Genomic DNA, 24,291 nt, shown 5'->3' on the forward strand with positions numbered 1-24,291 from the left:
CTTCATATCATATATCCGGGATCGCTTGTTGTAATGACCCCGCAGAGAATTATCACCAGATCTGCAGTTTCCCTCAGTTCTTTGGGGCATTTTAGCAGCCTAGAGCTCATTATTTTGGTTTTCCAAACGGCGCTCATCAACCTGAGGAAATATTGTTAAAATGTACTCATGGTAAGTGAAAATCATGACCAGGGCATACATTTCATTAAGTTGATATTATGAGGTAACTTATGAGGTCATTTTGTTTTTATTTTTGAGTTCAAAATGAAAATGATGAGCTGTCTGGACTTTTTGCTTTTAGAGTTTATCTTCCACAGTTTTGTCATTAATTTAACCATGCTTAAAAGAAACTGTTTTACAAGGAGACGGGCGGTTTGTGTCTCCAAAAGTTACATGATAGAAGGTTTGACAGCCTCACTGACACCCACACGTCTTAGAGACAAGCTGCTGCAGCTGCCTACACAAACCTTTCCTGCACCAAGCCCTGTGATATCATCGGCAAATAAAGGGAGCCAAACAGGAGCACCAGTGGCTAAAGGTTGTGCCAGAGGGGGTGAAGCCGACCGTTGGAGCCGTCTCTCACACTGCTGCTGTGACATTGGAATGATGGAAAAGGGGAGGGGAAAAAAACACAGCGGGACTGAAAATGACAGCAGAAGTATTTTCCACTTGGCCAAGCTTACAGCAGTGTCGCAATTCTCTCTCTCTCTCTCACTGAAATCTGCCACTACTGTCATGAAGGTTCCAGGCAAACACAAGCTCAAGATCATAAGTGACATTTTTTTTTCTCTCCCAGAAACAGAGTTGATGCAGTGATGAATATTTCGATATTTCAAGGGGCAGCAGCAGTAACCTGATGAGACAGCGTGGGGAGGCTCACTGTGGGACGGGCTGGAACTGGGCAGCCGCCACTGGTCTCCGTGAGAATACTGGGAGATGCATGAATATATGCAGTTGATGTTTAAAAAGCTAAATATATTGTATGTAAATGAATGCGTTACTTAGATGTGATCTTAGAAAGTTACTTTATTCATTCCCTTGGGGGAATTCAATGGTGTGTATGACAATATTTAAGCCTTATTCATCGAGCTGCAACCCCGGAGTGAGAAATGGACTCTGAGCAAATAAAAATTGCTTGAATATCAGAAGATTCAAAGCTCTAAGCAGGCTAACCTTCTTATCTTATTATTGCCGACAGCAAACATAAAAGTACAGGTAGTAAAATAACACATGGCACTTGAATCATGATCAACTATTAATTTTTTGATTTGCTCCCAAGTCAGTTTTACATCACCGGAGTTGAAAGAATGACGTTGACCTCTTCTCTTGAACATCGCCTGCCCCAGGGCAGGTTAGGTGTGCAGCATGAGTTACCACTGTGATCTACCAATGCAGGCCTGAAAACACAGTTAAAGCTGAAGTTATCCTGCTTCGTATACAGGCCTCTGCCCAGCAGCAGACACAGTCCCAGACCACGGTGAACACAACTCCAGCTGATGGAGCGGCTGACGGACGAACCTTACGCACCAGATGTTTGATTGCACAGAACCATCTGAGAACCCGTCACCGTTTGGAAACGGACAAGTACTTTCAAAAAGTAGGTTCTATTTTGGTAAAGGAGGTTGGGATTCAATTGGAATGCTCGGCCCAACATCCAATGAGCATAAAAAATGTGATAGAGTAGCACATCCCAGATTTCACTTGTCTAATGTGATGAAACCAATTGGCTCACATCACATTAGACATACAGTTACAGGTTTTGGCATAGAGCCTTCTTCAGGTAACACAGCTGGGATGCAGTTATCTTGGAACCTCCTTTCCCTGTTTCCAGATAATACAACCCAGCTGCCTTTGTGTACGTTACTGAACAGAATCTGTGTACTTCAAATGCTCTGAAGAAGACTCCATGTCAAAAATGGTAAGTGTATGTATAATCCAACTGTCAGTCAAACTCTTTCTATAGCCAGTCATGTGAAGAGTAAAAACATCTTTTCAGTCAAGAAAATCATTCAGTGCTCTTATTTAAACTAAGGAGTTCTGATAAATTGATGCTGTCACAGCATCTATGCTCACCTCTTCAGTAGCCACCATTGTTGTTTCGAAGGTCGACTCTCTGTATCATGTCACCCAGACCTGAACAACGACTGTAAAGCTGCCTCCTCACAGGATGCTGGTTGGTCTGTTCCAGGTGGCAACCTCCAGTTATGAAAGTGAAGCCAAAGCTAAAGTGCCTTAAACTTTCATTCTCTCTTCTGGCCATCGGGGGGCGACTCCTCTGGTTGTAAAAATAAGTGATCGAATAGAAGTCTATGAGAAAATGACGTGACTTTATACTTTATTATCTCAGTAAACATTGTAAACATGAGTGTTTGGTCTCAATCTCTAGTTTCAAGTCTTCTTCAATCCAGCATGATGTTCATGACACTAACACATTATTTGAAGCCCAACAAGATTCATTTGTAATCTTCTGCTATCTCCAGCTGCATTTGCCCACCTTGTAGGAAACAACTACTTTCACTTCTTTGTATCACAGAGAACAATTTTCTCATCACTCGATGATCATGTGGTTTTGCAGACTGCATTAACACATGCAGGCAGATAAACCTGTTAGCGGGCTCCAGGGCAAACTCCCTCCACCACCATCACATCCCACCCTCATATCTCACCATCACATCCCACCATCACATCACATCCCACCATCACATCCCACTTTCACATCCCACCATCACATCCCACCATCACAACCCACCATCACATCCCACCATCACATCCCACCATCACAACCCACCATCACAACCCACCATCACATCCCACCATCACATCCCACCATCACAACCCATAGTCACAACCCACCATCACATCCCACCATCACAACCCACCATCACAACCCACCATCACAACCCACCATCACATCCCACCATCACATCCCACCATCACAACCCATCATCACAACCCACCATCACATCCCACCATCACAACCCACCATCACAACCCACCATCACAACCCACCATCACATCCCACCATCACATCCCACCATCACATCCCATCATCACAACCCTCCATCACATCCCACCATCACATCCCACCATCACATCCCACCATCACAACCCACCATCACATCCCACCATCACATCCCATCATCACAACCCTCCATCACATCCCACCATCACATCCCACTTTCACATCCCACCATCACATCCCACCATCACAACCCACCATCACATCCCACCATCACATCCCACCATCACAACCCACCATCACAACCCACCATCACATCCCACCATCACATCCCACCATCACATCCCACCATCACAACCCACCATCACAACCCACCATCACATCCCACCATCACAACCCACCATCACAACCCACCATCACAACCCACCATCACATCCCACCATCACAACCCACCATCACATCCCGCCATCACATCCCACCATCACAACCCTCCATCACATCCCACCATCACATCCCACCATCACATCACATCCCACCATCACATCCCACCATCACAACCCACCATCACAACCCACCATCACATCCCACCATCACATCCCACCATCACAACCCACCATCACATCCCACCATCACATCCCACCATCACAACCCTCCATCACATCCCACCATCACATCCCACCATCACATCACATCCCACCATCACATCCCACCATCACAACCCACCATCACAACCCACCATCACATCCCACCATCACATCCCACCATCACAACCCACCATCACATCCCACCATCACAACCCACCATCACATCCCACCATCACATCCCACCATCACATCCCACCATCACATCCCACATTACATCCCACCATCACATCCCACCATCACAACCCACCATCACAACCCACCATCACATCCCACCATCACATCCCACCATCACAACCCACCATCACATCCCACCATCACAACCCACCATCACATCCCATCATCACATCCCACCATCACATCCCACCCTCTGCCTCCACCTGTGCATTTGGTATAAACCTTGTATCTTTCACATTCCCATCAAGTACAGTGCAACATGGAAGCTTTATTATTTCCTCACACACTAACAATACTAATGTCATACTACATGGTTTGCTGCATGGTTTACTGGGGATGCATGGTCAGTTTGTGGTTATTATAAATAAACTCAAATTTGTTTAGGAACATGCACAACACAATATAGACACAAATAATTAAGGTCTGAAAACTTTACAACGGGACAAAGCCTAAACATTCAAGGCCAAGTCAGTAATAATATATGTTGTTTTATTGACAACGGATGTCATGGAATGAGGCAAACCAACAATAAGTAGGTGTTTCTCCATGCGGCTGTGGCTCGGAGATAGAGGAGGTCATCAACACTAATCGATCGATCCACGGTTTGATCCCCAGCCGGCTCCACCTCCAGTCCATATGTCGGAGTGTCCTTGGTCAAGATACTGAAGGAAAGGCTATGCCATCGGTGTGTGTGTGTGTGTGTGTGTGTGTGTGTGTGTGTGTGTGTGTGTGTGTGTGTGTGTGTGTGTGAATGAATGAACGCTGGATTAGGTAGGTGGTGGTACATTCACAGTAGAATGATGTATGTGAATGAGAGAATGAACAGTGTAACGTGTTTTTGAGTAATTGGAGATGAGAGGGACGCTGTATTAATGTAAGTACGTTTAAATAACATTTGCTAAAAACAACAGTGTCAATCCGTTTAAGGGAAATAACTGAGCCTTTTTAAAGAGTGAAACAATATTTTAAGGTGTTTTAAAAGTTGTTTGTGTTCAGCAGGACTCAATGGGCTTAGAGACACTGAGACCCTGAAGTGTCTTAAAACATAAAACATGCATTCTCTCTACTGACCATCAGGGGGCAACTCCTTTCATTGCATAAAGAAGTCTGATTGCATGGAAGTCTGTAGGAAAATTACCTGATGTATTACCTCATTTACCCTATTTATGGTCTCAATCTCTAGTTCAGGTCTTCTTCAAACCAGCATGATGTTCTTAGTAAATTATGGTCCATTAAGAGTCAAATAGACCAGAAAGCAGGGGGTGCTTTAGGGCGGGGCTACCTTGTGAGTAACTTTGTTAACAGCTTCACACCAGAATCCACATGGATCCAGATCCAGTAAGGTTGCTGCTCTGGGTGCCGCTCTGCTGCTTGTGTTTATCAGATCCATCTGTCACTCCTCCACAGTCCAAATATGGTCACTTCCTTCACTGGTTGCAAAAATTCCAAGATGGCGATGGCCAAAGTTTCAAATCGGTAGTCCACAAACCAATGGGTGACATCACAATTACTACATTTGCTTCTTATATACAGTTTGTGAGACAGAGCAGGAAAATCAGCGATGGACTAACACATTTTGGTTTTGAAATAGGATTTAAAGATAAGAATGACAGCAGATCTGCCCTTTAAGGGGACATATCACGTTCATTTCCAGGTTCACGCAGATTTCTATTGGAACAGGTTTACCTGCTTCACTGTTTGTCTGAATATACCTCTGTTCACCCTTTCTCTGAAACAGTTTTAGTGTCTGTCCGTTTAACACTTTATAACTAGTATCGTGACTCAGCACTAATGCCATCATGCATTGTGCTGACAGATGAGAGTAGAGAGAGCAGAGTGATTGAGACAAATACATGATAATAATACATTTAATATGAGTAGAGCACCATAACAGAGATGGTCACAAAGTACTTTATTTATCCATTTTGGAAAGCACACTTATTGCCTCCACATTAACAACGGTAGCTTACACCGCTCTAGAGCTATAGACATTATAATAAAATAAATCATGAAAGCGCATTAGGTTTAAAAAAATCATAGTATATGTAAAAAAAAAAAATTTAAAGTCATAATACAGCACCTAAGCATCAAAAAAGCATAGTATTTTCTGATTTATGGAGTGATAAAAAGAAATGCCAAACCCCTCTGCAAACCTTTGTCTCGTATATGCCAACAAAATATTCAATGTTCAGATATCTCTTCTGGAAATGCATGCACAAGAGCACATATTTGATAAGATAATGCTTCATTTGCATCATAAAACATAAAATGTCTGACAAAATGTATGTTATCAATTGGAGACGATTCATGGCGATGTCTGTTAATTCACCTGTAGTTTGCCCCCTTATCAGTTTCTTGCCGTTAAAGTGTAAAAATATCCTTGTGCTGCACATATCATGATTCCAATGAAATATAAAACATACTACAGTTTAGTATTTCACAAAAATATCTTGTATATTAAGCCGTAACATGTGACAAAGAATGTGAAAAAATGCATATTCCATAAGAAGGCATAAAAAGTCAAAGCATAAAATGGCCTTAAATATGTTTGCGTCATACGTTGTTTGTCCGAAAAATATTAGTAGTAGTAATAGTAATAGTAGTAATTTCACATACAATGTCATTGTATAGTATATAATAACATTTGTAAAATATTTTTTTCAATATTTTTCACGAAAATGTCAGAAATGAATTGTATATCGTGTTATAAAAGTATATTACAGTATGTTATAAAACAGGGAAGTGTAATATGTCATAAAATTGTCGTAGTGCGATACATCATAAGATATGATGCATAGAATGCCATGAAAAATTTAAGAGTATACTTTGTCAGAGAAAATTGTTTAACATATAGTATTGAATGCCATTGAAAGTCATAGTACAGTGCCATGGCAACATGCCATAAAAAAGTATTATGTCTTTATGATTAAAAGCACCTAAAACATAGCGTTGTCGAGTTGTAATCCAGTAATACGGTTGGTATCTCACTAGCTAATTACAAATGAATAATAAGCTTCTTTTGGCCGACATACAACTGAAACTAAATGGTGCACTGATCATGGAAAAGGCTCAATAAACAACAATACATCAAATAAACAATGAAAGGAGACTTTCAGTCACAATAGGAGGAGGAATTACAACAACCCTCCACTTCCTGGTCGGCACGGCAACAACTCTTGGCCCAACGTGTCGTTAAGGGTTCCCCATCAAAGTGCTGCAGGCGATGACCTCAAGCCTTCAGGTGTTTTCCCACGGTCTCTCTGTTGTTGCAAAAGAAAAACCACTGAGCGATGTTGACCGTTCAGAGGGGCTGTCAACCGTTTGCTTGACTCGAGGTCAGAGGCAGCGGCTGAAAGTCAGCCGAGAAAAAGAAGTGGACTGTCAGCCGAGGAGGAAACGGCAGCCACATTTGGAAAGCTAATGAGCTCGGTCGCAAGGCAGCCATGAGCAAACACGGAAGGCATCGCATGTTTTCTACAGCGTCTCCTTGTCGCCGTCGCTCCCTGGGGAAGAGTACGCTCGCCTTCCAGCCATCGCTCCCCCCTTCCATCATCTCCTCTCCCGCCCTGCCAGCAGAGATGTGCTATAGTGGCTGAAAGGCCAATTTCCATCTTTCAGCTCATGAATACTGAATGGCCTCAAGTAGTTCTGATAAAGAAGGTACAAAGGTTGCAGACATTAATCTGCAATCTTCCACCAGTCGGAGAGGGATTTCTAGGAAAACAGGCCAGAGGAAGAAGATGGATTACAATAATTTATGTTTCAATCTTGAAAAAAATTCAAACAGAGAAATGCTGTGGCTGTTTGTTTTTGTTCATTTCCAGGCAGAAGTGAAATATAAGGTATTAACCAAGAGAATTGCCTCTTTTTTTTTTTGCCTGATTGCCATTTTCCCCGTCCCGGAAGTGCTGAGGCAGCGTCGCGACTTTTACCATCCCGAGCCGCTGAGCTAATGCCGTGTGAGAGGTGAAGCTGAGCAGCCGCCTGCCTGCTGTTTGGGGATGTTTCCCTGCAGAAGAGCCACAGCGAGGGAGATTTCACTATCACTTACCAGCTCCACAGATGATCTGACCTCGCCTCTGGTTGCTCCCTGCTGGCTTTTGCTTGTCAGTGGGACTACACTGAAGGCGGGGAGCCGCAGATGAAGAGCAAAACGTATTTGACCCATGAAGAGAAAACTGCATGAGCCCAACCTCCCCAACCCCCGACGCTTTTAGCCAAACATGAGCAGTTCGAGAGGAGAGTGGATCTCCTATTGGCGGACAAAGGAGGCTTAATTCATTCCAACTATCTAGAAGTGTGTATGAAGGAAGTTGAATTCATGAGCCAGATGCCAGCGCATTAACATATTACTAATGGAGGTCTGGTGTATCCTTTCCTTGTTATTTATTAATTTAGTGCATTCGTTCTTGTCACCTTCCTGCGTAGGTCACCGTGTGCGAGGCCACCTCCCGCTGCAGCGATCACTAATAACCAGATGGTGGAGTAAATGTGACGTGATGTTCATGCGATATTAAAAAATTAAATAAATGTGTTAGCTGAAGTTAATGGATGAAGCTTGAGGTTTTTAACGAGATAGCTCATTTAGACTGTACTGAATATTCAAAATCCCAACTTCTCCCTTAAAATACCAAATACATATATTCATTTTTCTGAGTCCCATTTGGGGATTACGCTTTTGTTGCTTTTTAAAAACACTGTTCTATTAATATAAAACTAAATGATTATTTTTTGCCATTTGGGGAGAGAGGACCAAGCTGAAAACAGATTCTCTCTCTGTCACAAAGATATATACGTTTCTGGTAATGTGGGGATCTGACAAGTTTCTAGTGAATTTAAACACATTACATCTGGAAGTTTGGACTGCTGACCTCAGTGCTGCTTACAGTCCTACAGATTTCTCCTCAACTCACCATCAGATAATGTCTCATATTGCATATTTAAACATTTCAGAAAACTTGTAATACCAAACAATATTATCAAATTGTAAGAAATCAATCAGGGATGTTTCATGATGATATCTATTGGTTCATTTAAAAACAAATTGTTTTTTTTTATTGCCAAAATTAATGTAATTTAAGTTGAAAGGCTGTTTTCTCTAAATTATTTGTTTCTTAGACCAGTTGCATTTCTATCTATATTCTAGCGGTTTTCACAGAGGTTTGTTCATATATTATTCATAGCACAATTTATATATATATTTGTATATATTATTACTAAAATCATGGTTTTAATGGTTGTTGACAGTATTTTCTTTTCTTTCCTTTTATTTTTTAGTGATACAAAGAGATATCCCACATCCCCTCTGTAAAACTTTGACTCTAATGTGTAATCAAATTAAACAATGTGTTGAACGTGTCTTTATTCAATGTTCAGATTTCTCGTCTGGAAATTGCACAGGAGCACATATTTGATAAAGTTAAGGCCTAATTTGCATATTTAAACACAACATACATTTTATCTGACACTTGATCAACGGGAGACCATTCATGGACGATGCCTGTTCACTGTTCAAGTGTGAAAATGTCCTTGTGTTGCACAAATGTGAAGGACTTTCTCTGCCGACTAAAGTCACAAGTTGAATGAAAGAGAAAATGCAGAGCACATTCTCCACACATCCAAATATTAGATTGAATATTGATCAGCAAAGGAAGATTACATCTTAGGTGTCTCTGCTTTGCTTCAAGGACACTTTGACCACTTAATGAAAGTCTGTGCACACATGCACGCGCACATGCACGCCGCAGATGTTTGAGGATTCACCGTGGCGACGGGACACGGCCGTCTGTGTCTGCAGGGAACACAAACTCTGGGTTGTTTGGGATTCAGGAGGTCAAGCAGGTTTTAACCACAAGGTTGCTCCTGATGTCCTCGTCTCCTGTCTGGGGATTATTCTGCACATGGAATGGAATGTTTTCATTTCTGGAAAGGAAAACTTCAGGTGCAAAATATGCACATGACAGATATTATGGAATATAATGCAGTAATGCTCTCAGTCATTCTGTGTCGCTTTCAGATATTTATGTTGATCCCCGCTGAGTCAGCACACACGCAGGTGAGTCATCATTTACTCTTCCGTTGTCTTCCATGGATTTAAATGTGGCACAGGTTGACCTGCTGCTATGCTGGGAAGTAGAACGAGTAGGCCTCGTCCTCCAATTTGAAGATCGGTGGTTCGATCTCCGGTTCCTAGTCAGCGTGCTGAAGTGCCCTTGTGCAAGATACCGAACCGAGCATTGCCCCCGAACCTGCCGTCAGTGTGTGAATGTGTCAGTTAAATCCTGATGGGCAGGCGGCTCTGTGTCCATGGCAGCCGCCGCCATCGTTGTGTGAATGCTGACTGCTAATGTAAAGCAGAAAAGAGCTTTATGAATGCAGCTCCATGGTACATTAATCAGTTTAATCAATCAATAACCCATGGTGGAACGAACCCCCGACGATGACAGGACAGCAGAGTCACTTCCGCAAAAGGCTCAAGACTCAAGACTCACCTGTTCAGACTTGACTCAGCGTAGCATAACTTACTTCCACAACAAAAAACACTGCACTTCTATGTTCTTACCTATAGAACTTTGATCATAGCACTGTTGTTCTTATTAAGGTACACCTGCTGAACAGCTACTACTTTACTCAGACGAGGACCTAACATACCATCTATTTTTTCACTCTTACTTTATCTGCAGTCATATGTTGTGGCTTATTTCTTGTACTTATTGTAAGTTGCTTTGGACAAAAGTGTCTGCTAAATACCCTAAATGTAAATGTAAATGTATTGTACTGTAAATGCAACCCCCTGGACTTCAATAGCTTTTATTTCAGCAAGCTTTCTACTTGTGTTAAACATATCTGTTCTCCCTGAAGGTCCAAAATAAAGCCATTATATTTTGATGAATACGTCATTAATGAATGAAATTCAAGTCATAATATTTAAGAATAAATCTACCTCCCGTACAGTCTGCTGTGCATCGTGTTATTAAGCTGTGCGCTGCTGGTATGACTTTTCTGAACTTGTATGTGTGTGTGTGTGTGTGTGTGCGTATAAACATCGAATCCCAGAAAATGTGCTGAGCTGGTCACAAAGAACATCTTACATGATTTTATTACAGAAGGCACATACACTTATAGAGCATGTCCCTTGATATTAGTCCCTCCCCCTCCCTTCTCTGTTCTCTCTGCACAGCGCGATGCTATAAACAATCTGGAACACAATTTAGGTTTTCTTTACACTTATTATTGTTACTACAGCAACATCACTGGACCATACATGGTCTGTGGGAACCCAGCTGGAGGAGCTAATACAGCTGTGAGAAGACACCAGCTCAATCATGCCTCTGTGTTTGTGTTTGTGTGTGTGTGTGTGTGTGTTTGTGTGTGTGTGTGTGTGTGTGCACCTCACCAGTCACTAATACACTACATCACTTGCTTTGTGCGTCGCATGTTGGACTTTGTGACTGAATAAATGCAAAAACACATTGTTTTCTGGCTGTGAGCTGCTCTTACGCCATCCAACACAATCGTCATTGGTTTAAATAAATACCAGCGTGTGGAGAGACTGGCTATGTGAGACAGGGACACAAGCTGCAGGTTGCATAGTATTATGTCTGTGCTTAACTATCATCTTAATATAGTCTCATAAAGAATATTAGAGATGACAAACCGGCTTTTGGTTTATTTGATTCTCTCACTAATTTGCTGCTGGGTTAGAGCAGCTTTTTAAAAAACTTGAATTCTTGCTGTGGACAACTCATGTCCCTGCCATCCAAACCACACTCCATGTCCTTGCTGTTTACAATGTACGAATAATTCATTATTTTCCAATCAATTTTTGTTGGAAATCGGCACACAATGTTGAAATCAGGATTCATGTGATTCATCATGTGACTTGTCCCAGCCGGAGGCTACTGGAGGAATAAATGTGCTGCCTCCGGCTGTGTTTGTCAGACAACACAAGCTGCTGTTGCCCTAATAAGCTGCTGTTGGAGCAGATGGTCCTGAGGGGTTTTTAGTGTTTTAATAGTTTTATGATTTCCACTTTACCTGTGGAAACTGTGTCACACTTCCCAACACTCAAGTTGATTGCTTTGCTGGACAAGAAGTCAAGCAAGTCTGATGCCAAAACGTGAGATTTAATGAATCCAGCGGACGCGTTTAATCGCTGGTCAACAACGAGCATCACTCCAGTGAGTGGATGACACGCTGGCATGAGTCATATGTGATTATGTTAACGTTTTTGTCACGAATAGATGGGTTTTGAATGGAGTTGTCAGGATTTTTGTAACGTTAAATCAGCCCAATATCTGAGGAATAACGACCATATTTGATGATTCTTCAACTCACGATTTACCTCCAATCCCACTGTTCATTAGAGGAGGAGGCTTAGACTGGATATGGACGTAGTCATGGTGACGTCACCCGCTGGTTTGTGGACTAGGGTTCTGAAGCCTCGTGTTTGGCATTTGGACGTCACCATCTTGGATATTCTGCAACCAGTGAAGGAAGTGACCATATTTGGTCTGCGGAGGACACATGTCAATCACAAGGTAGCCCCGCCCCTAAAGCATCCCCTGCATTAAGGTCTAATTTGACTCTAAATGGATCATAATTGACTAAATGTTGTATTGAAGAAGACTTGAAACTAGAGATTGAGATCATAAACTCATGTTGACAATGTTCACTGAGATAATGAATCAAGGTAGAAGTAAGGTCATTCTCTCATAGACTTCAATACAATCAGACTTCTTTTTGCAACTAAAGGAGTCGCCCCCTGATGGCCAGCAGAGAGAATTCAAGTCGAAGGCACTTTAGCTTTGGTTTCAGAGAACTGAAGGTTGCCGCCTGGTTATCACCAAGGAAAGAACCTCGAGAGACCACAACACTTCAATCAAACTTCCTGTCTTCATTAGAAAACTAATTTTGTAGGACACCAAATTGATCACATGAGCTGTAAACCACCTTGGTCTGGTCATGTGATGAGCGGACACCAGCAGTTCTCTTTAACAGCTGAGGATGGATACAACCACAGGAGTCAGACTTTTTAAAATAAAAACCTGAATTCATCACCCTGACACTGAATCATCTTCATCATGTAAACTTGCCTCGTCCAGTTTCACTTGTTCTGTAGAGCTAAGAGCAGAAAATACTTATTTTCACCCTGAATTACAGGAGAAAATTAAATAGGCAGGTTTTTGTGTTGCTGTCGACGCTGCTGTTGACATTTCTCAACGCAGATGAAAACCGAAAACAACAGCGTTTCCCTTTGTGTTTCGTCTGCGTGCCCTCTGGGAATGTGAGAACAAAAAAAAAGGCCATAAGTGGAAACAGAGAAAACACAAAGCAACAAAACAACTCAGACAAACCCAGCCTTCAATGCATTCTAAAACAATCACCATCGTTTATTTACAATATATTAAACTGTAATGCAAAATTTATAACAAGTGGTCAATTTGTTCAATAATGAAAATAAACATGAACTATTTTCAAGGCTAGCATCAATCATACACATATGTATATATAAATACGGTGTGCAGTCAGCAATATTATGCCTGCTCTTTTGTTTTTTTTTCCGGTTGAAGCGAGACACTTAATGGGGTCAAAAACACATTTCCACACTCGGGTTTGACTGCATAGAGAATAAAAACGAAGACACGAGTCGACAAAAAGCATGTAGAGTAGAATAACACCCAGCTTCTCCCACAACGAAGAACAGCCAACCGTTTTGTTTTCAGCTCCAAGTGCCACGTAAAGCCCTTCTGGACTTTAAAAGGCTTTTCAAAAAGACGTCAACGCTGCTCAGCAAACAGCAGACAGATGAGGAGACGGTGGGATGGAGCACCGAAGCCAACGAGAACACGCAGGTTCCCGTTTGTGAGGCATCATCGGGTTAAAAAACAAAAACAACCTGACAGAGACACGGAGCATGATTTCACAGTATTGGGTTGTAGTGTGTCCAGTTAAACAAGGAGGCTCTGAAGGAGAAAGAGGCTGATGATAGTCCACATTTTTCTTACATTGTCATCAAAACTCATGGAAAAACAAAACACAAGGGAAGATCGATTCATGTCAACAGAATCGCTGCAGCAGCCAATCCTCCCGACGGGGCTGAGAAGCTCATAGCCTATTGGCTAATCAGTCGGTCACCTGATTCAAAAGTTGTGGGACTAATGTTTAGTGTGTAAAGTCGGCACAACATGGAGGTGACTAGCAACCGGTGCTAAATGAACCGACGTGGCCCAAAACCATGAATGTGTAGAAGAATCTAGACATTATGGATCCTAAATATCTCCAGGTAATTTGATCTCGTCACTTCAGCGAGGACGCACGTTAATTATCCCAATATTATAGGCCAGGCTATGTGATTTATTAAGATTCACTTGTTTGTTGCTTGAAATCTGTTTCTATTAGACTTTTGGAAAAGTCTCTTACATCACTTACGAAACAAGAACTGATGATACAAATATGTCTCTTGAATAATCTGATTATCCAGATATCAAACAAGCTAGTTGAGCCATTATTATTCACCATCACGGGCATCTTTCTGGCGGTTGGATAAAATCTACAGTGGTACAGTCCAGGAACTCATTGATCCTGTGATGAAAGTAATTAAAGGATGGATAAAGGATTCCTCGGTAGGAACCACTAAGATTTGTGACGAGCTCCATTCGGTTAAGAAAGTGGACTTTTGAGCTAATTTTCTTACGTCTACTGTTCCCAAAGTCGAGAAAGCACACTTGCTTTTCGGTTCCTCCATGTGGTTTGGACAATAAGAAAAATGTAGAATAGCAGCAGCGTTTTCCTTCTACGTGCTGGTTGAGGATCCTACACAGATGACTGGTGTCCATTCCCTCTGGGGAACGACGACACATCAAACTTAAAAGAAAACACAGGTGACACGTGAACGATGTGAACGGACAAAGCTAAAGAATTCTGGAAAGAATTAGTCGAATCAAGTCGAATTAAAAAATAAGACAATAAGGCCCTTTGCAAAGCTGAGCTCAAACCTCATGGGAATTCATTTCAAAAAAACAAATCTGGCAAACATCAAATATAAAAGATGGAGGAAAAATGCAGTTAGTGATGCAAGCGACCCCCCCCCCTCCCCCTCTAAGGAAGAGAGCATTTGCCAGCAAAAGGCAGGAAAACTTTTCAGACAAACAACAAGTGAACAGATGATGATGAGAGCGTCTCCGGCGTACGGCGCAGCAGTTCATGAAATGCCACAGCTGCAGAGAAGCCAGCTGTAGAGGAGCCACTTAAATCCAAATGGCACTTGTCCCGAAACGGAAAGAAAAGGGGGGGAAGAAAGAAAAAAAGGCTGCGACTTTTCTCAGGACTCGGCATCAATAAGTAAAGCACACGTCCTCGAACAAAAGGCTTTTTGGCAATAACATCGTACTTGGCGTTACATCTTATTGTGCTGTACTATATGTAAAAGAAGAGAGGAAGAGTGACAGAGACAAAGAGAGAGACAGGAAGAATCTATTATCATTGCGACCTCAAGTTCTTTGGCTCGCTTACAACCGTACAGGGCGGCCAAGCAACCGCTGCTCGCATGCAACCGGCAAAGTCAAATTGTTAATAAGGAAGCTGCTGTGTGTGGAGTGAGCGGCGGTGAGTGCCAAACCAGCGTGTAGTTGATCAAACTGCCGGGATCCTGTGAGGATGTGCCACAGGAAGCTGAGTGTTGGGAACATGTTTTCCCTGCAGGGTTCTTGCTAATTAACGGTGTGGTCGTGTCCAACCGACCGCCATTGTGGTCAACTTTGCATGCAAGACAGACGTGTCACGGTGTACTGAGGTGCGTTTTCAGTGGGTGGGCGGCGTCAAAGAGGACTACGATGTGGTCTCATACGGCGCGTCCTCATAGTCCTCTTTCACGTGGCTGCCAGATCTGTATCGGGAGTAATAAGAGCCCAGGGTCGCCCCGCCTTCTCGTTTTCCGTCTTCCTCCTCCTCTTCGTCGGATCTATCGAAGCTGTAGTGCTTTCTGCCAGAGGGGCTGCAGCGGGAAAGAAGGAGCAGAAGACAATGTTATCAAGGACGTGAGCTCAGTGCACGGCAATGTAAGAAAAACACAAATGTAGATCATCATCATCATCACTATGAGAGAGGTATTAGCACACCTAGCATTAGCCTTTTACAATCCAACGGTTCATTTGTTTTGAGTGAGTTTTCGGTTGTTAGGTGGAGAAAGCCCTCTGAGGCCAATTTGAGATTCAGGGCTACAGAAATCAAACTGAGTTGAACCACAAGCTAACTGTGCATGTTGTGAGTTTAACATTTGTTCTTGCATCTAGTTGGCACAAAAAAAACCTCATGCGCTGTGGTACAACACCACCGGATGCAAATCTTCTTTGTGTTATCGTGGAGACTAAGGGACTAAACGGATGCCAGACACAGATGTGATCACAATGTTAGAGTCGTCAAGGCAACAAGCTTAATTGAGTCACAAAGCTCCTGAAAAAAAAACACAAAAAAAACGAGTGATTACTAATGATTTTTGTTCTTCATGTCTAATAGATATCACCAGTGGACATAGAGCCAGCCCAGCTGTTTAACTGTAAGCTGAAATGAATGACTAGTTATTGTTAATCAGTGCTCAGTTCTACCTGCAGTCATGCTGCTGGAGGAGAAATGTGTTCTTGTATCTCTTACTTGACTCTTGTTATTTTTTACTTGTCTGGGGCTATAAATCAAAGTGACATCCCGGGAGTGATTAAAGGCAGAGTTAACATTCAGGGTGCAGCTCAAGTCTCACCAGCTACACTTCACTTCTCAACGAAAGCCGTACTAAACCAGTGGAAAGACAGCCATTGAAGCTGTGGTCACTACTGTTTAACTTGAACCCGAGAAGGTGAAGTAGTACACATCAAAAACTGTTAGCATGCCCAACACGCGTCATCCAAAATGCAACTGTGAATTAGAATTCTAGTGGGATCCCTGTCGGACTGAACGGAGAACATTTCATTTGCTGAGTGAGAAGAGTGTCTGTTAGGTCACGTCATGCTTCAAAAACACTCTCAAATGTAAGTTCATCCCAGGCGACCACCTACTGGCTGGCTCAGTCACTCTCCGCCCGGTACAGGTACTTCATCATGAGGCTGTCCACCTTCTTCTTCCTCTTCTTGTCGTCCTTTTTGTCGGCGGGCTTGTTCTCTCTCTGTGGCTGAGCTTCTCGTTCCTCTTCTGGGCTGGATGCCTTTCGACCCGGGGCCTTCTTAACACTGCTGGAGCTCCGGTAGGAAATGGTGGAAGCGCCGGAGCTCGAATCCGAGCCGGAGTCCGACTCTGAATCTGACGACGAGGAAGAAGACGAGGAAGAAGACGTGTCCCTCTTCCTGGACTTTTTCTTGGACTTCTTGGACGACCTCCTGGAGCTGCTCCTGTGCCGACGGTCGTCTCCTGAGCTGTCGGACTCCGAGCTGTGGCTTCTCTTCTTCTTCTTGCTTTTGCCTTTGCTCTTGCTGCGATGGCGACTGCTGCAGCTGCTGCCACTGCGGGACGATCTCATGCAGTCCACTGCTGACGCAGAGCGTCTCAGACTGCTGGCAGGGCGACTGCGGTCTCCATTTTGGACGCTCCTGTCTTCTTTACTAGCCTTGGATTTCTCTTCTTCGCCCTCAGAGTCTTCCAGGCTCGTACGCTTGAATTTGATAGGCTTGAAACTCAGCACCTCATTGATGGCTTTCTCCAGGTCAGGGTCGAGGTAGTTGCGATGGCTGACTGGTTTGATGTCCAGGTTATCGACTGGGTCGTCAGTAGTTGATGATCTGGCTTGTGGCGGCGGCATGGAGATGCTGCGGCCGGTGGACGAGTGAGGACTGTACGCCGTCCTCTCGGTGAACGCCACGCTTCGAGAGTCATCCATGTCCACGTCAAACTCGCTCAGTCGGCAGCTGCGTGCCAGCGACATATGGGAGTCAGCTCGGCTAACGCTTCCGGGACTGCGACCCCCAGACCGCCTGCTAAAGCAAGGGCTGCTGGGACTGCTGGCATACAGTGAGCGCCCGCCTCGGCCCTCATCTACGCGTGAGGCGCTTCTGTGGCGTGAAACAGGGCTCGACAGACCTAAGCCGACGGTAGACTTGGCATCGTTTTCGGGGCTTAGCCCGAGTCGCGTGGAGGCCCGACTCGGTGCAGCGTATGAAACGACAGATTCTTTGTCGAAGTCGCCCCAGCGGCTGTCCAAGCCTTTCCGGGCTCGGCTGTTGGCCTCTGAATAGGCCTGGGAGATGACCGAGTCTCGGTCATTCATGTCATCGCCGGCCTGGGACTTCCTCCTGGAGCTGACCGAGTAGGCATCATGCTGAAGATCCGAGTTTTTGGGTTTAGGCTTACGGACGGACAGAGCTTCTTCAGAGTCGGCGTTCTCCTTGAGGGCGCTGAAGAGGGCGTCCCCTTTGCCACCGATGGAATCCATGTTGGAGCGTTTTCTGTAGCTGAGCGAGCTCATCACCGACACCGGCCTGCTTGACTCCACCCCTTTACCCTCTTTCTGCCATTCCTTACCCTCTTTCCACTCTTTCCCTTCCTTCGCGTCTACATTTACAGCAAATCTACAAAGAAGCAACAGTGGAGGACGAAAGGAAGGAAGACAGTGGGAGAGAGAATGACAAAGATGAGATATCGGGTCACATGGAGGTGAGTGAAGGAGGAGAAGAAAGAAATGAGTGAAACTTGAAACAGAAACAGAAATGTCATGACATTTAGAAAAACAGTAATGGAAAAGAAAAGATTATGGAGAGTGCAACTGGAGATCCTAACCTTAAATAACGAGGGAGTAACAAGGTTTTTCCCTGCTCCAAAACGTTAGCGTTCGCAGATACATACGCAAAACTAGAATAACTTAAAGGGCCAGTAAGTGGGATTCATAACTATGTTTTCATTTGTGACAACCACCTAAAACTAAGACTGTGTTTTTGTTAGCTTAGCATGAGCCCTTCGTATCTACGTAGGGAGCAGGTCCACTTGACGGTCCGCCATGTTGCACCGCCATGTTTCTACAGGAGCCCATAACGGACAAACTAAAGGCCACTGTGAGCTGCTTAATCATGGTGATGACGAGAAGGTCCGGCATCACGGCAGGACCACGGTGGATAGCGTTACCACGGGTAGGAAAGGAAGGGTTGACTGGTGGTGTTGAGAATTTGAAACGAAACGTTAATAAATATAAAGTTACTGTTTGACTGCTGTTGCTCGACCTTGTTGGAACCTAAATATAAATAGATTTGATCAAGGATTAGGAGTTGCTAAATGCATTCCCTACTGGATCAGAATGAAGTAAATGCTACTGAACCCCAAGCAAAAGCACCCGACAATACAGAAGTAGAGAATGTCTTCTAACACTAGAAAGCTACAGCTGCTATACAGGAAAAAAGGAGATTCGCTCAGGAAAATGGATTTATATATTTTTTTAGAGGTAAGATAGTTTGTGCTACTTTGTTTCTATGAGTATGCCAAATTGATGAGGCTGAAGTTTACGGTAAGAAAACAGACTGAAAAACAATTAGTGGTCGCAAACAGTTTGCATTCTGGTGGAAAATGATCCTGTCGTATTTACTGGAACATGTGACTTCAACCATTTTTTTTTAATGAGATAATCACAGTCACAGACTCTTCAGGATATCATTTGGTGAAAATTCTGGCAGAAAATGTTTCACATATCAAAGCTCAAACAATATGTTGAACTTGATACATTTTTGGAGAAAGAACGGGGGATAATTGGAATGTACTCATGTGGAAATGAAAGTCAGTTGAACTTGAAAGCTCCTACGAGGGGCAGCATTGGCAAGAATCAGTCAGTGTTTGTCTGTCGGGACACGCTGCGACCAGAGATTTAAAAACTCACAACTTTTTAAAGTGGGGAGTGGCTCAGCTGACGGAGGGCAGTTAAATCTTCTGGTGAGGAGACAAATCTGGGCCAATCGAAGCTGTCAACTGGTAGACAGATTCATTAATCTCAGCCCGGCTCAGGTGGACTACGCCAGCTGGCCACTGGGTATGTCGATAAATCTAACGTGGCGGTGGTTTGCTTTTAGAAAAAGAAATGTCCCCTCTTCACCCAGCAGGCAACAATTCTATTACTTAAACATAAATATATGTTTAAGCAATAGCAGCAATGACTCCGCTTGCTTTATTTCCTCTAGGCCACACCATGTCAACTATCTGATCCAGAGAAGCGGTCGGTGGGGTGGTGATAGCAGCGGCTCTGTACTGACCTGGGGCTCTTGAAGCTGCCGTCATCAGAGAGGTTCTTGGTGGAACCTTTGCTCTTAGACAACCAGGACTTCACTCCGTCCACGCGATCCTCCAACTCAGAGTCTGTATCTGAATCCCCCGGACTGGTGAGGAGACAGGAGAACAAGTCAGAGGGAGACTAGGTGAGAGGAAAGGTCAAATAGGGTCATTCACAGAGGAGAGAAGAAGCTCAAAGAAATGTTAGTGTGAACACTGGGAGGAATGTTCCCGTACGTCTCTGTAGCCGTGGAGCCGGAGGATGGAGAACAGGCTGGAGGAGTTTAGTGGAAGCAGAAGGATTGAGACTTGTACACGGGATAAAAGACAGCACATGCTCAAACCCCGGTAACACACAACCAGGCCCACAAAGTGCTGCATAGATGGAAACACCACACGGCAACTTCTCACCGTTAGAGGAATGCTCCAGTGTCACGGCCGTGCAGTTAGCTGGTGCTCAACAAACATTCACGCTTTACTCTCCCAAAGCTCCTTCAGGAGCACCAGGAACCAACCCAACTCTAGAGCTTCAGTTATGGAGGTGGAAGTGTGATAACTTCATACACAAGTGACAAAGAAGAAGTCTGCTTTTACCGAAACGAAGAGGAAGGTGATAAGTTAAATCTTCATGTTGTTGTAAAGGGGTAATACACTGATTTAGTGTTGCAAATCCATAATTTGGGGGAACTTGTGAGATAGATCTGGAAAAGAATGTCTACCATCGAAGCAGCAGATTTCATATCCTGGAGATATCAGGATCTCTCAAACTCCAAGATCACTAGACTTCACTTCCTCAAATGAGAATTCATAATGTATTTCATGAGACCCACATATATCAACTCTATGCCCTCAGTTTGTGATGTCAGCTGGGATGTGGATCGTTTTCTTCGTGTGCGATGTTTAATTGGCGGAGTACTCTTTGAAGAACTAACATTTAATGAGCAATAAAAGTACAATGGACACTTTTAATCAAAAATCTATACCCAAGTATATTGTATCTATAAAAAAAATAAATTTGTATTAATATATTTTACTTACTTCCAGGGACATACTAAGCCCAGTGTTTGTGTTGTTTTGAGTTCCCTCAACCTTGTATCTGAATAGCGCTGCAGGATTATGGCCATAATTTTAATATTTTTATTACACTTTAACATTTAAAGAAACCCTGCTTTCACTTCCATGATTTGTGACATTCCTGCTAATTTACAAACATTTCCATCAAAGAAGAACACCTGAATCCAGTGTATCATGCTGCTGCCTGTCTGCTCTCTTGTGTCGTGCGACAGGGAGCAGACGGGTAGCATAGCGGAGGTAATATCACTCCTGTACTCTGGACTGCAGCCTTCAGGAGAGCTTCGCTGCCGTCGGATGCGCATGTAGCAGCATGACAGCTCCACGAGAGTGAAGCCAGAATATCCCGCAGCTCGATTTGCTCTGCAGCAGAATTTTCCACGAGTGGAGCACGCATTTCAAACATCGACCGTTCATCTAATTGTGGGGAGCCAGAATCCCAATTACATTTTGATTAACTGTACAGCCCTAATTCTGAGTACGTTTTAGGGCCTTGAACTGTGTGAAGGTTGTGCGCCTACTTTTCCATTTACAAACGTGTTCAATTAATTGCGGTTCCAAAATGGGATTTGGTGTGATGGTGCTGGTTGGAGGATACTTCTCTAGTGGTGTTCTCTTGATGGCTTTTTGGCTGGAATATGTTGGCATGAAAGAATAAAACGGTGAACAATAGAGATTCTTTTGTTAGGGAGTACGATTATCAACACAAAGTCATTCAGAGAAGTGCAGCTGGTTTACAGAGAAACCTGTGACAGCTGTGAAGGGCAGCAGGACTTGAATCAAAGAGAAAAGGACTAATTGCAGGTTTATATCATGTGTGTATTTCAGATTTAACAGTGTTCATTACCATGTACCTCATAAAGATTATATTAAAACTTTGTGAAAGAGAGAAACGTTTTTATTTCTATAACAATTTCTTTCACCAATGATGATAAATGGCAAAAACAGCTATGAAAAAACGATAGTTGAAATGCACAGCGGTGTGGCAGAACGTGTCCAGATTTACCTTTCATCTGGAAATTATTTTCATTACCCGTCCTGCACCGAACACATGCAGGCGTATGCACGCACACACTCCTAATTTCACTTCTTGACAGAATGATTTGGTGCACAGCTGGGCGCTGCACTGTTTTCCCTCTCAATTATCATTACGCATTCACAAACCACTGCGAGCCATGGAGTAAAATAGAGGGCTTGTCATAAAATTTGACACGGATGAAAAGAGCGCAACACTCATTAAGTGCCGTCAAAGCCCAGTGCTTGTGTGGCGCTGTGAAATTAAGTTGTTACAGCTTAATAGTCCGACAGAGACATCAGAGCGGTGGCTCGACATCTCTGCATCTGTTTCGGGAAGCCTCCCATCTTGTCGTGGAAGAGAGAGAGAAAAACCTTCTTTCCTCCGGCTCACAGAGGCCCAGCGCCACCTATAATTAAAATCATTAGCAGTCAGAGACAAAAGCTTCTTGGATTTCAAAGGGAAGGTTTCAAATAATGGCGTGCCTGGTGTGATCCAAATCCATAGCCCACTAGCTTTTAAGGAATACAATAACCTTGGACGGCAATGCTGGGAGAGCATTCATGCCAAGGATGAGGAGGGAGGGACGGGAGGAGAGAGAGGGGCGACGGACTCTTAAGCTGTAATTAGCTTTGCAAAACATGCCTCTACTGTTAGACAATCTGGGGGTTTTACGCTGCCTACTGTTCCGATGACAGAGCAGCCAAGTGTGTTTGTCTTTGGCGTGTTGGACTCCGAAAAGACTGGATCAACATCACTCGAGGAGGGGAGAGGACGCCTGAACGGCAGGTCGCAGATGCCCTTCCATATATGACCCTTTTTACATTCAGAAGGAGTCAACCTTCTCCTACAGCCCTCTTCAAGGAGTCTGTTAACCTTTGTCTTCACTGGCAACACTCATTTAGAAATAACAACCACCGCCTTGAGAAAATGGGAAAATGAAAATGGGAAAACTATTGCAGTTCAGGTTTTTGTTCGCCTTGTAATGGCAGTGAGAAACACAGCAATACTAGACAATGACTGTTCTGATGTTTAACTTCTCCTTGAAATGTTTTTACCTAATATATTAAGAAACAGAATTGCTGCCTGGGTTGTTTTAACGTTTCTTCCCGTCCACAAAGAGCTACACACAAGCGTGGTCGGGCATACAAACAGCAGGACTTTGCATTCTGGCTCCTTAAACATGTTCAAGACAATCATCAACCTTTAGCTGCGACTCGCCGTATATTGTGTGACTTTCTTATCGATGTAAAATTCCATGAAACATTCAGAGCACATAGAGACCTCTCAGGGCTACAGCCTAAACCACAATTGTGGGCATATGTAATTGCGCACTTCACACATGGTGTCAACCACAATTTATGTCCTTGACCACCGTACCATTAGTTAAGCCCTGCCGGAAGCCCGGGGGAAGCAAACAAACACAGTGCCGAGGAGACATTAATTGTCTGTGACGTCCTGCTGCCATTGGTTGTACATCTCTGTTACACACTATTACATTCATCATTAGCTTCTATGGATCCTCCTGCTCTGCTCCGCTGCTCCGTGTCCCCAGGTCTTATAGACAGCACAGTTTCTGCCTCCGACGTATGAAAGTGTCGACGTCCCCGTGGATACGGAGCTCAAGCATATGCGCCTCCTCGGAGACCGTCGGGGAGCGTGAGCGTGGGAAAGGTAGCGCGGCGAACGTATGATACTGCAGCGAGGAGTCAGTTCAGTGCAACACGAGTTGCACAAACGCATACAGTCACGTATTTGTTCTACTGAAAGCCAACTGAAGTCATCCCTTCTTGTGGTGAAATATCTGAGCTAAGGCTAATTTCATTTTAAATGTCATCACACTTTAAAGTTGGAAAGAAGGTCTTTGGAGATTCACCAGTAATGTTCTTTTATCTTCCATGCCTCTGAATTGGCGGCCAAGAGCACATTTGATTGACAGTTAAGCCAGCAGTGACTCGAGACACCAAGTAAACAAAGTCGAGTTACCAGCCGAGGACAGGCAGCGCTTAGTTAGCAGTGGAATTAAAGAAGAACGTTCTGCAACATTTAGGATCTAAACTGAGCAGTGTTGACATTTAACGCTACAGTCAGCTGTTTATTGTGCTAAAGAAGCTCCTGTTCGATACTGCTGCTACTGCTTAAGATTATTTGGTTGTTTTTCAGTTAAAACACACCAAAAAACATGTGTCTGATCTGTG

At 43.6% G+C, this 24,291-nt stretch overlaps 1 protein-coding gene across 10 annotated transcripts in view; it reads right to left on the reverse strand.

The window, feature by feature from the left end:
- Positions 1-13,154: 13,154 nt before the first annotated feature.
- The window catches only part of myo18ab (myosin XVIIIA b), a 123,775-nt gene continuing 112,638 nt past the window's right edge, over positions 13,155-24,291 (reverse strand). For 8 of the 10 annotated variants that reach the window (XM_084019371.1, XM_084019376.1, XM_084019375.1 and 5 more), the window contains 3 exons: positions 19,992-20,114; positions 16,827-18,329; positions 15,633-15,772 (listed from right to left, as the gene is read on the reverse strand). In XM_084019371.1, the coding sequence (XP_083875497.1) occupies positions 16,835-18,329; positions 19,992-20,114 (1,618 nt within the window). In that variant the 3' untranslated portion in view covers positions 15,633-15,772; positions 16,827-16,834. Of the gene's footprint in view, positions 15,773-16,826; positions 18,330-19,991; positions 20,115-24,291 lie in introns of all 10 variants that reach the window. The other 2 variants (XM_084019379.1, XM_084019377.1) reach the window with 1 other exon arrangement.

Source organism: Eutrigla gurnardus, assembly GCF_963514095.1.
Source record: "Eutrigla gurnardus genome assembly, chromosome: 10".
In the NCBI taxonomy this organism is placed as follows: domain Eukaryota; kingdom Metazoa; phylum Chordata; class Actinopteri; order Perciformes; family Triglidae; genus Eutrigla; species Eutrigla gurnardus.